The sequence below is a fragment of the Aspergillus mulundensis genome (genome assembly GCF_003369625.1).
Source record: "Aspergillus mulundensis strain DSM 5745 chromosome Unknown scaffold_2, whole genome shotgun sequence".
Classification (NCBI taxonomy): domain Eukaryota; kingdom Fungi; phylum Ascomycota; class Eurotiomycetes; order Eurotiales; family Aspergillaceae; genus Aspergillus; species Aspergillus mulundensis.
This window is the reverse complement of record NW_020797890.1, coordinates 752,916-772,587: the sequence shown is the minus strand read 5'-3', so window position 1 is coordinate 772,587 and position 19,672 is coordinate 752,916. Positions and strand designations below refer to the sequence as shown.

The window sequence follows — 19,672 nt, the reverse complement described above, 5'->3', positions numbered from 1 at the left end:
TCAGGCTCAAAAGAGACTAAAAGATAAACCTTGAGGTTCATCTTGAGTGGCCTCGTTTGTTTGCTGTCTTTGGCGGACTGCATCATTATACGTTGACCGAGTTGCCGGAGGTATAACACTCGCTATACCTGAGTCAATTTGTATGGCTGACCCAGTAATGCTTGGGTTGCGGAGAACCCTGCAAGCCGCCATGATCCTGGGCTAGCTAGCTCGTGCTCTACCAATCCAGCTTGATGTAAGCCCGTGATGAGTATTGAACGATCCTTCGTTCGCCCAGCTCAAGGATCTTAGCAGTTAAAATGTGATGTTATAACCCACAGAGCATGGGACGAGCATGCCAGGCTGGCGCTTCTCGATAGCAAATTTAGCCCTCCATCCGGTGCAGTGGCCTGGCAGAAGCACCGCGGGATCCAATCTCAACAAATCTTTGATGCTTCTATTAATCATGGTTTCATCGCTTGTGGCCAGATGGAAGCCCCCAATCACGGCATGCAGAGGGATGGAACCTCCTGCAAGTTCCAGCGCATGTTGAGTGCAGTTGACAACCCCAGCGTGGCTGCAGCCAGTCAACATGACGATTCCTTTGTCTGATATTATTAGCGTTGCATGTGAATGTGTATGGCATGAATAATGGCAAACCTTTGACATTGCACATGATAAATCGCTCATCAGCAATGACCTCGTCGGATGTCCATTCATTGTCCTTTTTGTTGAATCGCATTCCATGTTTTAAGCCTATTTCGTAAGGCGTTCGCCTTGGTATCTCGCCAGATATAAGGAAGAAGTCATCTAGCACAGTATGCGCGCTGTCATGTTTCTGGACAGTTGCGCCGGCAGCTTCAAGCTCTCCAAACGATGGATCCGCCTGCATAGAGATGATGTTCTCGCCGATTGCGAATCCTCGATAGTCTGGACGGTTCGGATGAAGATCGGCTATCAAGTTGTCAGAAAGCCCGTTGGCTTTTCTTGCATCAGTAATCATTCGAATCGCTCGAAGAAGGCCGCCTATGTTGATTTAGCCTATACCTTACATCCGCGTAGGAAACTGACCTGAATGGTCTCGGTGCCAATGGGAGAGTTGGACCAGCTCAACAGAAGAAAGGTCAGGCTTCATTCGTCGAACGTTTCTTTCCCATGCGTCTTCTTCCGGCCCTGCATCGAAAAGAATAGAATGCTTCTGATCGCCTTTGGTAGCGGTCTGCGGAATCAACAGGTGCCATTTTTGTATGAACGAAATGGAATGGTGCGTACCAAGATAATCGACAAGCCATGCGCTGAGCAACATATATCTTCCATTTGGAGTTCCCTATGCGCGTCTCCTCTGTCATTTAGGTGATGGGGTGAGTTCATGGCCAGATGGCCCATCAAGCCAGACACCTGGACGGTGTCGGGGGCGATGGTTGAAATGGGATCCAGGTCATTGTCGATAATAACATGTGCCTCCAAGGAGTCAACTTCAACTAGGTCTAGTGGAGGCATTTTGATGATCGCAAGAAGTCGCGTTCGGGGAGAGTACTGGAGTTGACAAGGTGAGTCGGAAGAAAGGAGTGGGGATACGAGGAGACCTCACATCATCGTGAAATCAACCAGATCAAGATCAAACGTTGATCAGAATACAATTGTTCTTCGCATATTGTCCTTCATTAAAAACAGCTGGTAGAATTATTGCACCTGTAGCCAGTTTTGGTCATTTTGAATTGTAGACGCCCTCAATCTGCGGGGATATATAATTTGTCGATCCTCCACAAATATGAGCTCCTAATTTTTCTCCTTTTGCCTCAACTTTCTCGCACTTGTCAATATATTCAGCCCTTATCTAACAATATGCGCTTCATACTGTCTCTACTATTACTCCTTTTCCCCCTTACAACCGCCAAATTTAGCCCGACGTGCATCAAAGTCGTCACAGCGCTTGCCGCAAGGCCCAACGATCTATTCAACAAATTCCAGCGCGAAATCTGCGATCAAGGATGCCAGCCAACAGTGCCCCATTGGGACCTTTGGACTCGCAATAATACCTTCGTCCCCGCCGTTCGCAGCGTGATGCAGACCCTGAATGCCCCGAAGCAGGAGGAAGCAATGCTGAAACTCGGCGACGAGGCCGCCGATATCATCAAGCGGCAGTGTGGGCCAAAACTCGAGGGACGCGACATCTGCGCCGACTCTCACATTCTGGCAGCGTTTGGGAACTGTTTCAAGAAGAACTTTGTCAAGACTGCCATTGTCAATCTCCCGAAGCTGCTCCCAATGGCCTCGGAGCCGGTTTGTCGCAAACAGCTCGAGTACCTGGAATCGGACGAACTCTGGGATGAGATCATCCCAAACAATATGAGGGAGTACGCCAAAGTCTGCAGGCAGTTGGCATACCAGCCGGTGATGGACGAGATGTATACATTTTGATAAAACAATCTATGTAATGGCGATGATGTTATCTCCGTCCGTTTCGGGGAATCGGCGTCAAGTTCCCGGCCTCACCTCTTCATCATCATTACCTCCGTGCTATCTCCTTCCCTTAACATTCTGTTAAATCCTAGACCTGGCTCCATGGGTATCGTCATGATACACCGTTAGCTATCTGGATCTCCCATGGCGTCCGCCGCTCTCCACCGGGCTCTGTGCCCAAGTTCCTCCGCCTCACTCCCGCTCACGAGACTCGCTCTATCCCCGCGCCATCTCCGCTCTCTGCCCCATCGCCATCCTCGCCTGGCCCAGTCGCTTCCGCTGCGTCGCGATATACATTCTAGCGGATTTCAGCCCTTTGTGCCGATCTCACCCAGCTCCCTAGGGAAACCCGTCCCCGCAAAGACCTATCACCGAACCCGAAAATGGCTGCGTCGCATCTTTTACCTCTCGCTCGCGACTGGCATCGTCTACGTTCTAGATAACCAATTCTACGCTTCCTCCATCACCCGAACCGCCCGTACTTTCTCGCTTGGATTGCTTGTTGCACTAGACTACAAAATCAACTTCCGTCCTAACCCTCCTCTCGCCGGATCCCTCGCAGACGTCCATGGCCGAAACGCAGAGCGACTGTCGGACCTCCTGCGGCATAATGGTGGACTTTACTTGAAGATCGGCCAAGCGATCGCAATGCAGTCAGCTATATTACCCCCGGAATTCCAAAAGATGTTTGCACGAATGTTCGACGATGCGCCGCAGAACAGTTGGAAGGACGTGGAAAAGGTCATTGAGGAGGACTTTGGCAAGTCTGCGGAGGAGGTTTTCGGCGTCTCTTTCAGCGGCGATCCTACAAAGGGAGTCATGGAACGCGTGGCCAGAGCGAGCGCCAGTGTAGCCCAAGTTCATTGGGCTCGGTTGGCGGACGGGAGAGAAGTTGCTATCAAGATTCAGAAGCGAGAGATTGCGCAGCAAATACAGTGGGATCTATGGGCCTTTAAGTAAGTTTTCGACCTTGCAGTTCTCGGCTTGCTACTAACATCACCAAGAGTGGTGACCTGGATCTACAGCCGCGTTTTCGATCTCCCGTTCTATAGTCTTGTTCCCTACGTCAGCGAACGCCTCTTTCTCGAGACGGATTTCGAAAACGAAGCCGATAACTCCGAAATGATGGCCAAGTTTGTTGCGGGAGAGTCTCGCCTGCGTGACCGCGTGTACGTCCCGAGAGTATACCGTGAGCTGAGCTCCAAGCGTATTATGACAGCCGAGTGGATAGAAGGTGTACGGCTCTGGGATAAAGATGCTATAACACGCACTTGGCGCGGAGGCTGGCGCGAAGGCAGTCCTGGCTGCGGTGGAACTCCACTGGACTCTCCACAGCCCAAAAAGTCCCCATCAGCAACGCCGCGAGGCACAAATCTCAAGATCAAGCCGGAACGCAACGACTGGCGCGGGAGAAATGGCCGCGGTGGCCTCGGCCTATCACTCAAGGAGGTGATGACAACCATGGTCGACCTCTTCTCGGCTCAAATGTTTCTCTGGGGTTTAGTCCACTGCGACCCCCATCCAGGAAACATTTTCATCCGCCGCAAGCCTAATGGCCACTCCGAGCTCGTCCTGATCGATCACGGCCTCTACATCCACATGGAGCCCGAATTTCGACACCAATACGCCCGCTTTTGGAAGGCCCTGCTCACCTTTGACAACGCCACCATCGCCGACATCGTCAAGGGCTGGGGTGTCAATAACCCCGATATCTTCGCCTCAGCAACGCTCATGAAACCGTACCGCGGCGGCAACCTCTCCACTCAGCAAGGAATTGAACGTCTCAGCAAAGCCGAGCGCGCCCAACGCAACTACGAAATGCAACAAGCCAGCCGCAAAGCCGTCCGCGAGATCTTGGGCGATGAGACGAAATGGCCCCAGCAGCTTATCTTCATCGGTCGGAACCTGCGCATCGTCCAGGGGAACAACCAATTCCTCGGCTCGCCTGTAAACCGGATCAAGATCACGGGGCTCTGGGCGTCGCGGGCGCTCGTTGAATCCCCGGATCTCCCGCTTGCCGAAAAGATCAGGAACTATGGTCGCCACCTGCTTTTCCGGGTTGTGCTCTTCTCGAGTGACCTGTTCTTCTACTTTACCAAGGTGCGCCAGTTCTTGCATCTGGGTGGTGGCATGGAAGATGATCTCGAGGCGCAGATGGCGTCCGTGGCCAAGGATATGGGGGTGGAGTTGAACCATAGTGTCTTTGAGGGTTGATTCATTCAAAATCATGTCTAAACGCTGCCTCCGCTATAGACTATGTACATTATCTATGATTTGAGATATAAAGAGATATACTCTGGTCATTTGCTACCTGTACCTGGTTACTAGTTCACGGTGGGGAGTCAAAAGCGCGATTTATTTATGATGCTATCAAATAATAAAGAAACTGAAAGCTCTGACGATGGAAGAAACAGGAGTAAGTATACAAACTCGCTTGCATGCTTGCAGACCAAGAGACAATAAAAGAGAGAAAAGAGAATACAAGATCCGCAGAGTCACTGTTAAAAAGAGATGGGTATCACTATATCGTACGAAGCGTATATCGCATGTGGTATGGTATTGGAAACTTAGAAGCTGCTCACTGATGCTCCCACTCGGAGAAACCGAGAGGGCGCCATTCCTGACCCGGGTACGCCGTGCTGGACATCATGATCTCCTCGCTGGAGTTGTCGTCCGTTCGTACGGGAAGCTCGACTGGCGCGTCGAATGCGTTTATTGTGCGGGCGCCGCTGCGGTGCGGGTGGTTCTGATCGGGTGAGGCGGTATTTGGCTGGGCTGGTGGTGGAATCGGCTCGGACGTCGCTGGAGCGTCAGTAATGGGGTAGTCCTGTTTCTCGTCTTGCGGTTGGTACTGGGTCGGGCCGTGCTCTTCTTCATATTCTTCGTAAGTGGGTAATCGGGTGCTGGTACTATTACCAGTACTGGCGCCGTTAAGGACGTCCTCGGTTTCATGGCGCCAGGAGGCTGACGTATTTCTCACCGCGGGCTCGTCGTCGTCATCGTCATCGCCAGGGATGGTGATTTTCCAGGGTAGTTCTTGGTCACCAACGCGACTGGTGCGGATGTTCGATGTCCGGAAGGCGCCGAGATTGAAGGCGGGATCGGTGGGATCGTGTTTTGGGAGATTACGTTCTTCCGGGCGTGGCGCGAACGATTTGGGGCTCCGGGAACGGAGATGGAGTTCTTGGGCGTAGGTGTGGTCATTGGAACGGCCGCGAGACGGCGGCGTGCGAGGGACCGGGGATGGGAGAGGCGAACTCAATCGCGGGGATGAAACGTGGGGTTGAGGATGTGGAGTGCCAGGCGGACGATAGCCCGGGAAATGGGGCGAGAGCCGCCCGTGATCAATGGGGGTAGGGTCGCTTGATCTCATATGGTCTGAGTTCGTAGCACCGCGGAGGTGTTGGTGAGGGCTTGGAACGGTAAAGGACTCTGGCGATTCATGCGCAAAGTATCCTTCAACAGGTGCTCGCCGGCTATTAAGGGTGTTGCGACCGTCTGGAAGAGACACTGGCCGCTCGTGATTATCAAACGAGGAGATGGACGAACTGGCGATTCTGGAGTCCGGTCGCGAGGTGACTGGCGCGAGGTAGTGCCTCGTACTGGCTTCGGAGGAAGATTCGATAATCGGCACCGGGGGCGCCGACTTTCTATTCTGAGTGCGGCTGAAAAGACCCTAGGAAGACATTCAGTGTTCAGCCCACAGGATAAAAAGAACAGACGAACTCACGCTCAATCGATTAAAAGACTTCTTCGGCGGCTGACCAGTCTTGAGATCGGATTGATTCGCGCCCATCGATATTCCGCGAAACCGGGCAACGCTCTTCAGCTTTTCCATGAGAGAGGACGAGATTCTGTGGGATGCGGGGTCCTGCGGCGAGGATCTCTGTTCTGGCCGGCGCGACCAGTCATGCTTGGGGAAGAGGGACACCAGCAGTCTAGGGGTAAAAGGCGAACAACCGTTGAGGCGGGCCGGTACGGGTTGGATAACCTCACTCGGAGGCACAGAGCTTTCGAAAAGGTGATTCTTCCCTTGACTCGAGGCCCTGCTGTCACTACGTTGCGGAGTTGTTCCGCCAAGGTGACACGGCTGGGAGTCACCCACGTCAAGAGTAGAGAAACCTGAGAGAAACGATGCTTTCTCTGGGCTGCGGAGAAAATCGATCACCAGTCGGAATACTCGACATAAAGGGACAAACCCGGTGGGCTCACCAAGCTTCGGAGCGAGTGGCGGCCACGGTCTAGATTAGCGTCATACACGCCCAAGGACAGTGGACGAAACTGAGGGCAGCACCGGCACTTCGCAGGAAGAATAGGATTGCGGCTTTGTTCGTCGTCTTGACTCCGAAAGCCGTGAAGGATCGCAGGCTGCAAATGAGGACTTGGCTGTGCCTCACGAGGTACAGAGGCTGATGGCATAATGTCTTCGCTCTCGCTGTGCGGCGTTGCGCTGCTCCTCAAAGGCCAGCGAGCGGCTTAGCGCCCAAGTGATCAACACCCTGGTCGTCATTGACATTCCTACTGGACCAACGAGGATAATAGTCTCGTTGCGGCTCCCCTTGTCTCTCAATAGGACAGGGGTCGCTTTTGCTGGAGCCTGGTGGGCGCTGCTGACCAGAAGGTTGAACAAAGAGAATATTCCCCACCCCTTGTTGGGTCTGCAGCGTCATCTGGCTTTGCTGTCCGTAGAATGTCTACTCCGATCTGCAGGATCCTGGGGGTCTTCTAGTCTAGGCCAGACTCAGCATCAGGCTGAAGGTCTGATAGTCGTACGGGCCTGTGATATCCACGCATCGCTTGGAACCCCTACATCATAATCACCAGGATATTAGAGGCGACATAAGCGAAGAAAAGAATGAAGAAAAACGGGAAAAAAGACAAAGAGGCAGATGGAACGGGAGAGCGCGGATACACAGACTGTTTCGCAAACATTATCTCGTGTCACATTCTGAACTGCACCTCAAGATGTTATCGATTATAACAGGCCTGGTATCAATGGAATAAAGACATGAAGCAGAAGGTAGAATGGGGTTCAACATGTAAAGGCGTAAACTTCCACATTTCCCTATGGGACAAAAGGATGAAACGGAAGAAGGCTGCTTGAAAGCCCGAGTAAAGATAACAATAAAGATGAAACAGCGGTGGTATAAGCACACTCCAGAACGAAATCAAGGCTCTACCTTTTCAGACCCTCCAGAGCCCTTCAGTTTGCTCCGGCCTTTGGAGAAAAGGCCCTTTGCAGCTTTGCCTGCTTGACCACCTAATACTCCTGCAGTGTGCAAGAAATCCTTACCTGACGGTTGTCTCATGGATCCGAGTGGCGCGGATGGCCGCCTGATATGGCCCGACGCCGAGTGAGATCCATCCTGAAGTGAAGATGCAAGGTTTCCTAGAGAGGCGAGTTTGGGGAATTTTGTGCGCGGCACACTGTTCTTGAACTCCTCAGATAGAGGTTTGTTATTGCGGTTAACGACATCGTTATGCTCTGGGTGAGCATGAAAAGTGACCTGAAGCCAGTTGCCCAGGCCTGTATCAACGGCTGCAAATTGGTCTCGGGTCCGATCAAAAGACTGGATCCGTTCATATGGTGACTGCATGTTGAGAATGTCCTTGAACCCAAGCAGGCCCGTCTCGACATGAACAGGTGGTAATTGTGCTGGTGGTTCGAAAGATTGCCGCACAGGACTGAATGACTCGCCCTCTTCGGCTCGAGCGAGTGCCTCTGTGGTTTGAGAGAGGGAAGACTCATGACCGTGGCCACTTGACTGAATGCTCATACTGTCCATAGCCACAGGCGGCACGACTGTAAGCTTAGGTCTTTCAGGAGTAGGAGGCTCTTGCTTTTCTTCCAAAAGCTCAGCTGTTTCTGATCGTTGGTCCGTGGGCGTTCGGAAGGATTCCGGGAGGACACTATCTTGTGAAAGGGGGAACTGCCCGGGCATCGGCGGTGGTCGAGCGGGCTGCGCTTGTGTGACGGCGGTAGCATCCTCGTCATCAGATGATTCTTCCCAGGAAAAGCGCTTCTTGAGTTTAGGCTGAGGCGTGGTTGAAGACGGTTGCGCGGTTGAAGGAGTCTGCAAAATAGTATCAAAAGTCGGACCAGACTGATGAGGCTCTTGGGGCGCTGCGGTTTGCGCGGCGGGCCTGTAAGTCTCATACTCTCTGGGGAATAGACTATCCTGCCTGCTGGTATGAGGAGGGGTATCATTGTCCTGGTGGTCGGAGGGCGAATTCTCTCGACTTAAGGAACGAATGATCTCCTTTCGTAACCGGTCATTCTCCGTATCCTCCGGAGAATTCTCAGCGCTCATTGCTGGTATAATTACAGGGATGTTCTCAGTTGAGACAACCGAGCCAGAAGCCATATTGGTCTGAACGTTGAGAGGAGCAGGCAAATCATCCCTCGTCGTTTCTCGAGATGGTTGGGGAATGTCTGGGTTGAAAACATGCGGCTGAGGCTGCGCAACCAGAGGGGATGCTGGCGTTTCAGAGGAAATCTGAGCTAGTTCAGACGATGCGTTGGCATCGGGCCCAGCAATGACTGGCCTGCGAGAAGGACTGTTGCCGGGACTGGGGATGCTTAAGTCCCGGCGGTGTCCTGGTTTAAAGACAATGTCACCGTCGGTCGGTGTGTCTGTGTTTTCATTTGGCTCTTCGTGGATGGTTGGCGTCTTGTCATCGGTGGTGCCACGCCGAGGGATGATAGGACTGATGCCCGTGGTGCTATCGCTATTCGAGCGAGCTACACTGTCAGTAATGGTGCTTGGGGTCTCAGGAACATCGAAGGCTTGGTTGACTGCAGAGCGGAAGCCGAGAGAAGGATTGTGCTGAAGCTGGTGTGGCTGGCCAGCTGGTTCCTGATTGCTTTGAGGGGCTGGCCCGGATTCGCCAAAGAAACTCGAATCAAACGCGGACAAGCGCTTGACTTCAGGCAACGCGATCGTTGGTGGCTCATTCGTTCCCACCGGAGGTGTATTCGGCTGCTCAGCATTGACCGCGTCTGGATTGTGTGTAGGTACGGAGGCTTGCCCGGGGAGTGGGACGGTATTCTCGGAAGATTCGGAAGTCGCGATGACAGGCGGCGAGGCCACAGGAGTGCGTTCGTCTGATGATGTTGCAGCCGGAGATGGCTGGCGAGCCTGCTGTTCCCCTCGCATCCGCTTATAGATGTCGGCCGGACGGATTATGGGCGTCGTGGGACTACCCGACGCGGCCGGGCTCTCCGTTGGCATTGTCTGAGCTCGCTCCATGGAGCGCGAACGATCGGTGCTGGGCAGTGGAGGATGCGACGCCCCCTTTGAAAGGGTGCTTGAGATATGTGGTGTACTTCGGTTCGCAGCAGTGAGCTGGGTCTGCGGTTCCGGCGGCTGGTCATCGTACTCGTACTCCCCATATTCATCCTCACCCCAGTCGTCACCATCATAAGAGTACTTCTTTGCTTCGACCCACCGCTTCGTCTTTGCTCGATTCACATTCGGTTTGAAAGATACAGGCGTCTCGCCGCCGGGGTATATTGGAGTGGAGTGCGATGTGTTGAGAGGACTGCCAGAGAAAAGAAATCAGCGACAATCATGCCATGTAGGCTGAGCGGCCCAACTTACGGACGTTGAAATGGGCCGGACATGGTTATAGCGGGCTGCTTCAACAGCTCATTAACAGTCACAAACAGATTAATGTAGAGTCGCGACCAGCATACCCAGGCGCTGGCAATGTAATCTTGACACTCTGTCGTGTGCTTTGTCACACAATGAGGTCTGGATATTCAGAAGGCAGCAAGTTTCGAATCGGGCGACTATGACGTGCGGGAAGCAGGATGGAATGAGGGTCAAAGTGGCGGATACGTAGTTCTCGGGGTACAATTAGAGAGGAGCAGGATGCGATGAGTGGATGCTGTTGTTGTTGTTGTTGTATAAAAGAAAGACTTGAGGCAGAGCAAAGGAATGGTCTAAGCTGACGTATAGTGAACCCCTGAGGCTAGGGCGAGAATTGAATGTCACTGCCTGAACACCTGGGGAGGCCGCCAATTGGCCCTCGGGTGGCTGGTGACAAGCTCGGCCGGTGGCTGTGCTTTCACGTGGTAGAGATGTTGTCACGTGCTTGTCGCCGTCCGATCGGGGGAAGGACGCCTGCGGCCCGGGCGAGGCAACGGGCCAAGTAGACCGGATCCTCGTCACTGATGCTCACACAACATCGCCCGGATCATTTACTATGGAGATTATGCTCGCTTCTTAAACGTTATTCCCTCCATCAGCGCTCATTCTTTCGTTAGACTAACCTGAAGTCGCCGATCCACCATCGACCATACACGCCTCCTATTGCTCTCCTTATCGATTAGGTCACCCTTTTCCGGAGCCCCCAATCGCATTTCCCCGGCGCTCGACAATTGCGGACCGTTCTCTGGTATTGAATTAAACGGGCATCTATTATTTCAGTTGGACCCCTGGCTACTCGCGATATGACCGGCCCCTCGATACAGGATCGCACGGGCGAATTCCAGGCTATCCTCGGACAAGCCCAGAAACGCGCGGCATCATCGAAAGTTGGATCTCAGCGGCAAGCATTATTATCAGACTCCCAGCGGCAACAGGCAAATGGCTCTGCAGATGGAACTGGCAAGAGGAGGTCAGAGTTCGCTCGACGTGCAGCGGAGATCGGACGGGGAATTACAGCGACTACGGCGAAGCTGCGGAGACTGGCAGAGCGTGGGTGCTTGATGCAAAGCAGATTAAATACGCATGCTAACTTGCGCTAGTCGCGAAACGAAAGACTCTCTTCGATGACAGACCGGTCGAGATCTCAGAGTTGACTTATGTCATTAAGCAGGACCTGGCGTCGCTCAACCAGCAAATCGCCTCGTTACAAGCACTTACACTCTCACAACATCCAAAATCTCACCGATCAAAAGCGGACCAGGAGGGGGAGCATAATGATAACGTACGTTGGGCGTAGCTACTACAAGTTTTATTGGCTAATACTGGTTAGGTTGTTGTCCTGCTACAAGGGAAACTGGCGGACGTGGGTGCCAATTTCAAGGACGTCCTCGAGGTCCGCACCAAGAACATCCAAGCATCACGATCACGGACAGAGAACTTTGTCTCATCCGTTTCGTCCAAATCACAAGCCGCTCTAGACACACAGCGGTCGGATTCCCCACTGTACCCCTCTGGACGAAGAACCCCGCAACCGGGTGGCTCTTCGGATCTCTTAACATTGGAGCCATCGAATCCGTCCCCTCTAGGTCGCCCGTCCATGCAGTCTGACCAGCAACTTTTGATGATGGAAGAGGCTGAGTCAAGTAACTCGTACATACAGTCCCGTGGCGAAGCAATTGATGCAATTGAGCGGACAATCAACGAGTTGGGAGGTATCTTTGGTCAGCTGGCGCAAATGGTCAGCGAACAGTCCGAGATGATCCAGCGGATAGATGCCAACACAGAAGACGTGGTGGATAATGTCCAAGGAGCACAACGCGAATTAATGAAGTACTGGACACGGGTATCAGGAAACCGATGGTTGATTGCTAAGATGTTTGGAGTTCTAATGGTAAGTTTTCCCCGTCTGCACATGCGACATGTACTGTACTAAACGGGATTTTGTAGATTTTCTTCCTTCTCTGGGTGTTGATCTCAGGATAGACGCACATACTATACTTATTTTAATAATGTATTACTACCGGGCTGTACTTCATCCCTGCCCTTCCACGAAAGTCACATGACCTATCAGTACCAGCTGATACTCTTTCATTCTTGCTTTGTTTGTCTTGCAGTTGGCGCGGCTAGATCTCGATGCGGATTTTAGGTACCTAGGTTTCTCTGACAGTGTACTTTTCTTTCTTTTCTTTGTCCACTTTTCTTCCGGTGTATACCTATGAAATACCATAGATTTAGGCCAACGCAGACAACTTCCAGGCATTTCTTTTTGGCCGATACGAAAATGCGGTATTATTTAGTGTCGCAGCGGCAGGTCTCGCGGGAAAAGCAGCACCGTGGCAGACACGTACGCGGCAAAACTGTCGCCAGTAATATAAGCTCAACACCCCCACGAAGATTATCTGATTATCTACTTCGATTATCAGATCTACGGTGTACGTATTCAAGAGAACGGGTAAACTTTGAGGCGATCGGATGCTTGATCCGCGGGCATTGATTAGGGCTGGGCCGTCTCTGTCTGGCTTGGGGCTACACAGGTACAATCTTGGGCCATATGCTCACGCGGCCGATTTTTCTTCGTGTACGTGGAATATTATGGGCAACGCAGCCTGAAGTGTGATATTTGTATTGAAAGAGAGAAAGATACTGGCGGTACTTACAATACAGCTGTTGGCAGTTGGGGCTTAGGGCTCAGGTGGCCAGTCGGAGTGGTCTGGCGTGTCAGTACACGCGGTTACCAATGTTACTGAATGATGATAGTCAGAACACACAAGTATTTGCTTTAAACAATAAACGCTATCGGCCGTAATCATTCAAAGACAGTCCGCCAACTCGTATGTGTGCTGGTAAATCTATCGCTCATCATAAAGTCGTAACATAAAAAGGAACCCTCCATGGGCCACGCAAAAGAAGCTTGAACATAGGCAAGAAGATAAGCAAAGTAACATGCAAGACATGTGCAGTGAAGAGAATTAAGCAAGCAAAGCAGAGTACAGTCAACTTCATACAGACCCGATGCCCTCCACCTTCTTGCTTCGCTCTCCCTTCCAGACAAACCAACTGACAGTGATGACTAGTTTAATACCCATAGCAAACCATAGACTCGCTGCCATTTCGGACACCTTGGATAGACCTCCTGCCGTCATGGCGCCTAGGAAGAGAGAGAGGAATCCTCCGATCCGCCGGTTGCGTTTACCGTTTGCCTTGAGCGGGGCGCTCAGGTTGGGATCGACGAGTAAGTCGCAGAGAAGAGTCGTAAGCACAACAGTAGGGAGTTCGTCGTACTCCAAGATCCGCGATGCAGTGATTTGACCCGCGGCCTGGAAGGCTAGTAGCGAGATTGGTAGCACTTGCATCCACTGGATCGGGGCGCGAGGGTCTTCCGGTCGAGGATCCACAATTTCTAATTGGACCAGGAGCGCGGCGACCAAAATGCAGGCCGTTTGCACGCCGAAGGAGAGTACCAAGGATGACCGACGTTTAGCACCCAGAGCGCGGCCGATGCGGATGAAGGCAACGTTCCCAATGAGGAAGACAGTAAGGGCAATCAAGGACTTGGCCCAGAGATAGGCGGGGTACGCGGGCTGACCGGAGGCACCTAGAGCTATGAAGACCGTATTTCCTAGGCTCCGTCAGAGAAAAAGGCTTTGGAACATAGCGCAAGCAAGCTTACCTGTTTGCATACTGGAGAAACTGCCCCATGCATTGAAGGACAGACCGTCAATGAGACCACTAACGAAGCCACACATGACGAGAAAGATATCGGTGCGGTGCGTATTGACATTGCATTTCATGTGTCTGGACAGGCTTGCCTGCCATGTGGAAGGCTCTTCGTCGGAGAGTGTAGTAGGGTTCCCAGCAAGAGACACAGTAGTACTGCCCCCTACGGACCATAGCCCACCGGGGTATTTGGAATCGTCTTGCGGCCCTGGAGGTCCCGTCGAGGTATCCCAGTATGTGAGGCGGTTGTTGCTTGTGTTTGGTGCTGCTGGGGCATTCTCTCCCGTGATGGTTTCTATCTCTGTCGAGGCCCTCGGGGGTTGCTGCATGTTGACGACAACAGAAAGAAGGGAAAAAGGCTTTGGCAATGATATGTAGGGCTGACTGATGGAGAATAGATAAGATTTTCTTTGTCAAGCAACCTTAAAGCTTGTGGATCTGAGCAGGCTGGTTTAAGAGGAAGGACGGATAGGGCAACATCTGAACTGCTGGGCGCAGGTGGCACTCAATATATGATTCCTCATCTGGCTGAGGACCGGACAATCCCCCACCATATGGGTCCGCTATACCTGGGATCCCGCATGAGAATCAATAGCGATGACGCCAAGGAAAGCTCTCTACTCGTCAGCCCAACTCGGACTCAGATAAAAGCCAGGTGGATGCTCGTTGATCTGTCAGGTATCCGGAGTATAACCGGACATGCCCGTCAAGACCCGCGTGCTTGATGTTACACCGTTATGTTTCAAAACGGGCCGTAGGAATTGAGATCGCATATTCATGCATCCAGGCAGATGGCGGAATGGTGACTTCTGACTGAACAGCCATTCCTTGTCTACCGGCTGACCCCTTTCGAGGCTCTCTGACCCTTGTGCATCTCAATTCCGTATCAAGGGGCGTGCTTGGCCGGATCTTGGCGTATTCCGTCACGGCCTAGCCCATTTTCCGTTCAGAGATGAAAGAGTGGCACAGTCGTGATTGTCAAATCCGTGCCCAATGAGACCCGGCGAGGCGAATCAAACAAGCAGTCATTCGTCATGCGAATTGCTCGTTATCTCGTGGTCGATCTGTGGGGACTGCCAAGGGAAGAGACGTCTAAAGCAGTGGTGATGTTGCAGGCAGCTTCATTCTGTCTCCGAAAACAGGACTGTATCATGATGGTGGAGCTCTTGGCGAGGATTGATGGAACCCTCTGGTGACGATAGCCGACGGAAGAATCCGTGATGGAGGAGTCTGGAGAAGACGAGAAGGTCCGTCTGGGGTTGAAGCTGAAGAGCGAGACGGAGAGAGACCGAGAGCTGGTTAAGGTTACGCAGAGGCGTCCCGGTGAAACCTTGCCCCCGACCTGACCTCAGCAACCACACCTTCTTTCTTATCTCCGTAATCTGCATCGCCTATCTACGTACTCTCCTCTTTCTTCAGACTTTGCCTCTTACTCATCTTTTGTTTTTGTTTTTTTCCAGGCCTCCTCTGACTGTGCAAAGACTTTGCACCGCCCCTTCTGGCCTCCTGTGTATAAGCCGCCAAGAGGATCGCCAGCTCCAAGGACCGGCGCCTCCACTAGTCGCTTAACCAGCGTGAACCTCAATTTAAGCCAGCGACAAGACAAGTGGCTTCCCGAGTGCTTGGCTAGATGTCGGATCTGTGATTCCTAAACCGTGGTTCCTTGCCTAGGCTCTTGTCGAACTTTCGTCAGACACAGCCCCCGGCTCAGTTGCCATGTGCCCGTTTCGGTTGGTTGACCGCGTCTGCGCTGACGAGCTGACCCGTGCTCGTCGGGTATGAAGTCGAGCGCACCTTGGCATTGCCTTGGGCGACTAGAGGACAAATACAAATTCCAGCGAAGCGGAACTCAGGGATTAAGGGTCGCGGGGGCATCTTAATCTTCCGCTCGCCGGTAGTTCGTCAGCCGTCTCTTATTTCTTTTATCTATATTGTTAATATGATCGACTAATGTCCTACCCACCGAGACTTCAGGGTCCGAACCAGGGTCGAAGAACACAACTACTCCGTAAATAGAAAGAGGACAAATTCCGCGAACGCCAAGCAAGACTTTGGCTCCCAACGAGTATCAATATGCGCCAAGGACAATTGCTCGGTATAACATGCGAGGCGCGGAGTTATCACGTTCTAGCTCGCCGTCACAATCACCGACGTACGTCTGACTCGGTCATCAGGTTCCGGGGTCCGGTATGTGGAATGTTCAAGCCAGGTTTGGTGGCTGAATTTGAAGCATGACTACGTATACAACACAATTCCTCATACTTCCAGTCCCATTGGGCGTGAACAAGCTTGGCATGCTTCTTCCGTTCCCATTTTAGGTGGGAGTCCAAGTCGATGGCTGCGTCGATCCTCGAATAGACCCAGCGGACTTGTCATCCTTCAGGAGGCAGCTTTGTTTCCTTCATGCTCGTTGGTGCGTTCTGGCCGCCGTCTCACTCATGCACCGATTATTCCCGATAGCTCGGGATATAGATCTGTTTGCCGAGCTTTCGTGTCCATTGATCACAGACCACAGCTCTGAGGTCATACTCGAGCGTTTCGCTCTTAGCTCTTGCGGTTTCATGCCAGTGCGCCATCTCCTGGACTTATCTGTGATGCATTAACTCTTTCGGGGGTTGAGTTTACTATGAAACCGGCCAGTCTCGGCAGTGGGGTAGCGGATTTGGAGTTTATCCAAATTTCATATCGTCGCGGGGTGGCGCTTGGCCCCAAGCGTTGCTTGTCAAGCTGATAAGGGTATTGTGTTGGGATAATGTTGCGGAGTAATCCTTGACAAACCCCCGAACAGGGAAAGTATCCCGGCCAATGAGACTGCTAGGACATGGTAGCATTTCCTATTCGAGAATGATATACTCCGTATTCCGACACTCTCCTATGCCATGCCTGCTATGACGGGCTTTCGGAGTCACGCAAGCCTCTTACGATATGTCGAGGTTTCACGGCTCTTTCTGAACGTATGCAGACCTTGAATGGAGACGGACTTTCCACAGTGAGTTTGCAAGAGCGAAGAACAGTCGTACAATCTTGGTCGGATACTACCATCTTCATGATCACGACCTCCATAACCTGGTCCATTTGCGCAGACGGAGTCCCGAGCCAAGCTATTATTCATCCCAATGAAGCAGTAGATTGACATAGTCGACGAGCCGGTCAGGGTTAGACGAGAGGTGATGAGGGCTGTGCAGACTCCAACGGAGAATATCCGCCCCTAGGTCTGGATCTTTTACCTAGGCAGCAACCACCCCCTCAGGCCCCGAGACCGTGGGGGTTATGGTATACTATAGACTCGGCAGAAGTCTTTCCCCCATATTCTGAACTGGACCATCCGTTTGACCGCGTGGCTTCAGGAAGACGTACGAGAGGAGGCCATGTTTGGGGCATGCTCATAATTTGCATGCCTTGAAACATGACTGTCTGGGCAAATTGAGCTGTAGCAGAGGCCCTAGATTCAAGGGTTCTCATCTGGCTCCACTGGTCTGCACATTGTTTGAGGTAGGCCGCAGGACGATGATCATTCTCAAGCATGCAACAAGGGAGAGCTCGCCGTGAATACAAATGGGTACCTTACTCCTATACACTTTTACGACCACGGAGCTGTTTGAAAGCCGCAACAATCATCCTGAGCATCATTGACTGATTAAATAGTGACAGGTCCAAGAATGATCATCTCACAATCTTTCGGATACACAGCCGTATCCTGGTCAGAGAAGTATGCAACATCTTACAGCGCTCCCGACCTCCATGCCCTAACCAGCATCATCGAACGCCTCCGCCGCAAACGAAACCATGGCGAGAATAGCCGCCCATAGCTCGCTCGCCGCCGTCCATGAACTCACGACTGGAGACCGGCTGATTAAACCAATCGGGCTTGCCCTGTATCTGGGTTGATGGTTCATAAACGGTTACGTGCCAGGGGGAGCTTTATGCTCCTGTTTCGACTACACACCGCAGTATACGAAGTATATCTGAGGTGTACTTGCTGGGAGCTCACGATCCACCACTACACCCTTTTGCCTTGATATTTGGATATTATCACCTCGCAGCCCTAGAATTATTGCGAACAAATGTCTCACAGAGACTAGGTAATTCAGCCCGTCACACCAGCTGGCACGATATCACTGCGCGTACCTGCTCATGCTTACGTCGCGGAGACTTCATGTTGGCACTACACGAAATTCGAAGTGCAGTGTCAGTGGAGTCAAGCCGAGAAGGTTATCGATCCGAACCACCTAGGCCACGCGGTGGCTGGGTGGATAAGTGGGCTCATCCTCAGTGGGCCATTCATCGCCGCGAAGACAGAAAGTTCACAATAATTCAAAGGTAGAAAAAATCCTGGCTTGAACTGATACGCGGCAAATGAACTATCCCGAGCAAAGGATAAAGTAGGGCACATCCGCTAGCCTATACGGAGTAGCATTCGCCTAAAAGCAAAAAGCAACTAGAACGCGACGTGAAGAATCTCAAACCAGATACTAGAAACACGTTAGCGTCAGCCCTGTATAGATCACTGCGTTCTCCGATTGGACGAGCGGTAGACCCGCCCCAGCCACACACAAAAATAGCCCATCACGCCGTTATCCCAGCCACACGCTAGTCCCATTCAGGCAAAGAATCATCAGCAGACGCGTAGACCAGGCGCCAGTTTATCTTGCAATCAGCCCCAAGAAATCCTTCTAAATGTCTTCAAAGCGCCCTTTAACGCACTAGAAATCTTCAACAGGATAAGCTCAGCTACAGCCATGGCGCCCTACCACGCTCTTTTTACCGAACGCGTCGTCGAGGCCGCAGAATCCCATCTCTATAAGCGCGACCTCACAGTCAACCACACACAAGCCGTCACCCTAGGCATAATGGGCGCCTACGTCGTGGTCATCGCTATCCTCTGGAACGTGCCGTATCTGCGGTACTCACTATGGCCGTTCAAGGTGCGCGAACCCCTTCCCGCCCTTCAACGAGAAACCCCCCAACTAATCCAGCCCAGATGCTCGTAATCGCCTTCCACGAATTCGGGCACGCGATAACAGCCTGCTGCACCGGTGGCCGCGTGAAGTCTATCTCGCTCGACCCGCATGAAGGCGGCGTCACGCACATGCAGGGCGGGATCTCCGCCATTACCCTGCCGGCGGGTTATCTGGGGTCGTCGATTATCGGGGCCCTGCTGATCTTCGCGGGCTTCAATATCATTGCGAGTAAAGTCGCGAGTATAGTGCTGGGCGTGTGCTTTCTGTTGACGCTCTGGTGGGCGAGGAGGGACTGGTTGACGATCGTGACGGTGTTGTTGGCCGTGGGGCTTTTGGTTGCGTGCTGGTTTATTGCGCATGGGGAGGCGCTGAAGTGGGTTGTTGTACGTTTCCCCGTTCGCTCGTATCAGAGTATTTATGGACAGGCAGCTAACGGATGGTGCAGTTGTTCATCGGGGTCATGTCAGGCTTGTACAGCGTTTGGGATATTGTAAGCCACCCCAGCACATTGCAACAACTTGTATGCTAATGGTGTACAGTGCGACGACCTCATATTGCGCAAAGTCAACTCCTCCGACGCAAGCGTCTTCGCGCAGCGCTACGGCGGGTCCTCGCGCTGCTGGGGTCTGCTCTGGTCCATGGTGTCTCTCATTTTCATCGCCATTGCGATCGTTGCCGCGATAGCTGCGTTCCCTCAGTCGTTCAGCCAGCAGGAGGAGGACTCGAAGAGCTTTTTACCGACGAAGTTCTAGGCGCGATTTGGTTTGGGTCTGTCTTTATCTGGTTCTGGGGTGAATGAGTTTTTGATGATTGATGACACGCGGAGATTTGGGATGCATAAGGCTGGAATGACGGTGGACGGTTTGGTTTTTGCTTTGGTTACATTTTGGTTTTATTGAT

The 19,672-nt window shown here is 52.4% G+C and overlaps 8 protein-coding genes across 8 annotated transcripts; 4 read left to right on the top strand and 4 right to left on the bottom strand.

Annotated features, from left to right (window-relative positions):
• Positions 1 to 294: 294 nt before the first annotated feature.
• DSM5745_02933 (MBL fold metallo-hydrolase) lies at positions 295 to 1,479 on the bottom strand (the record flags this gene model as incomplete). Its single annotated transcript, XM_026744949.1, has 4 exons — positions 295 to 587; positions 640 to 1,005; positions 1,051 to 1,198; positions 1,252 to 1,479. The coding sequence occupies 4 exons, from the start codon at positions 1,477 to 1,479 to the stop codon at positions 295 to 297; spliced, it is 1,035 nt and encodes a 344-aa protein (XP_026605815.1).
• Positions 1,480 to 1,824: 345 nt separating this feature from the next.
• DSM5745_02932 (uncharacterized protein) lies at positions 1,825 to 2,400 on the top strand (the record flags this gene model as incomplete). The annotated part of the gene is made up of 1 exon (XM_026744948.1): positions 1,825 to 2,400. One exon carries the CDS (start codon positions 1,825 to 1,827, stop codon positions 2,398 to 2,400), a length of 576 nt encoding a protein of 191 aa, XP_026605814.1.
• Positions 2,401 to 2,586: 186 nt separating this feature from the next.
• On the top strand, positions 2,587 to 4,656 carry DSM5745_02931 (ABC1 kinase family protein; the record flags this gene model as incomplete). Its single annotated transcript, XM_026744947.1, has 2 exons — positions 2,587 to 3,398; positions 3,447 to 4,656. 2 exons carry the CDS (start codon positions 2,587 to 2,589, stop codon positions 4,654 to 4,656), a joined length of 2,022 nt encoding a protein of 673 aa, XP_026605813.1.
• Positions 4,657 to 5,020: 364 nt separating this feature from the next.
• Positions 5,021 to 6,280, bottom strand: DSM5745_02930 (uncharacterized protein; the record flags this gene model as incomplete). The annotated part of the gene is made up of 2 exons (XM_026744946.1): positions 5,021 to 6,118; positions 6,173 to 6,280. 2 exons carry the CDS (start codon positions 6,278 to 6,280, stop codon positions 5,021 to 5,023), a joined length of 1,206 nt encoding a protein of 401 aa, XP_026605812.1.
• A 1,330-nt stretch (positions 6,281 to 7,610) lies between these two features.
• DSM5745_02929 (uncharacterized protein) lies at positions 7,611 to 10,066 on the bottom strand (the record flags this gene model as incomplete). The annotated part of the gene is made up of 2 exons (XM_026744945.1): positions 7,611 to 9,984; positions 10,044 to 10,066. The coding sequence occupies 2 exons, from the start codon at positions 10,064 to 10,066 to the stop codon at positions 7,611 to 7,613; spliced, it is 2,397 nt and encodes a 798-aa protein (XP_026605811.1).
• Positions 10,067 to 10,897: 831 nt separating this feature from the next.
• DSM5745_02928 (t-SNARE syntaxin) lies at positions 10,898 to 12,077 on the top strand (the record flags this gene model as incomplete). The annotated part of the gene is made up of 4 exons (XM_026744944.1): positions 10,898 to 11,144; positions 11,195 to 11,376; positions 11,425 to 11,985; positions 12,042 to 12,077. The coding sequence occupies 4 exons, from the start codon at positions 10,898 to 10,900 to the stop codon at positions 12,075 to 12,077; spliced, it is 1,026 nt and encodes a 341-aa protein (XP_026605810.1).
• A 1,016-nt stretch (positions 12,078 to 13,093) lies between these two features.
• Positions 13,094 to 14,140, bottom strand: DSM5745_02927 (YoaK family protein; the record flags this gene model as incomplete). The annotated part of the gene is made up of 2 exons (XM_026744943.1): positions 13,094 to 13,713; positions 13,765 to 14,140. The coding sequence occupies 2 exons, from the start codon at positions 14,138 to 14,140 to the stop codon at positions 13,094 to 13,096; spliced, it is 996 nt and encodes a 331-aa protein (XP_026605809.1).
• Positions 14,141 to 18,792: 4,652 nt separating this feature from the next.
• On the top strand, positions 18,793 to 19,524 carry DSM5745_02926 (M50 family metallopeptidase; the record flags this gene model as incomplete). Its single annotated transcript, XM_026744942.1, has 3 exons — positions 18,793 to 19,155; positions 19,218 to 19,262; positions 19,312 to 19,524. 3 exons carry the CDS (start codon positions 18,793 to 18,795, stop codon positions 19,522 to 19,524), a joined length of 621 nt encoding a protein of 206 aa, XP_026605808.1.
• Between the last annotated feature and the right edge of the window lie 148 nt (positions 19,525 to 19,672).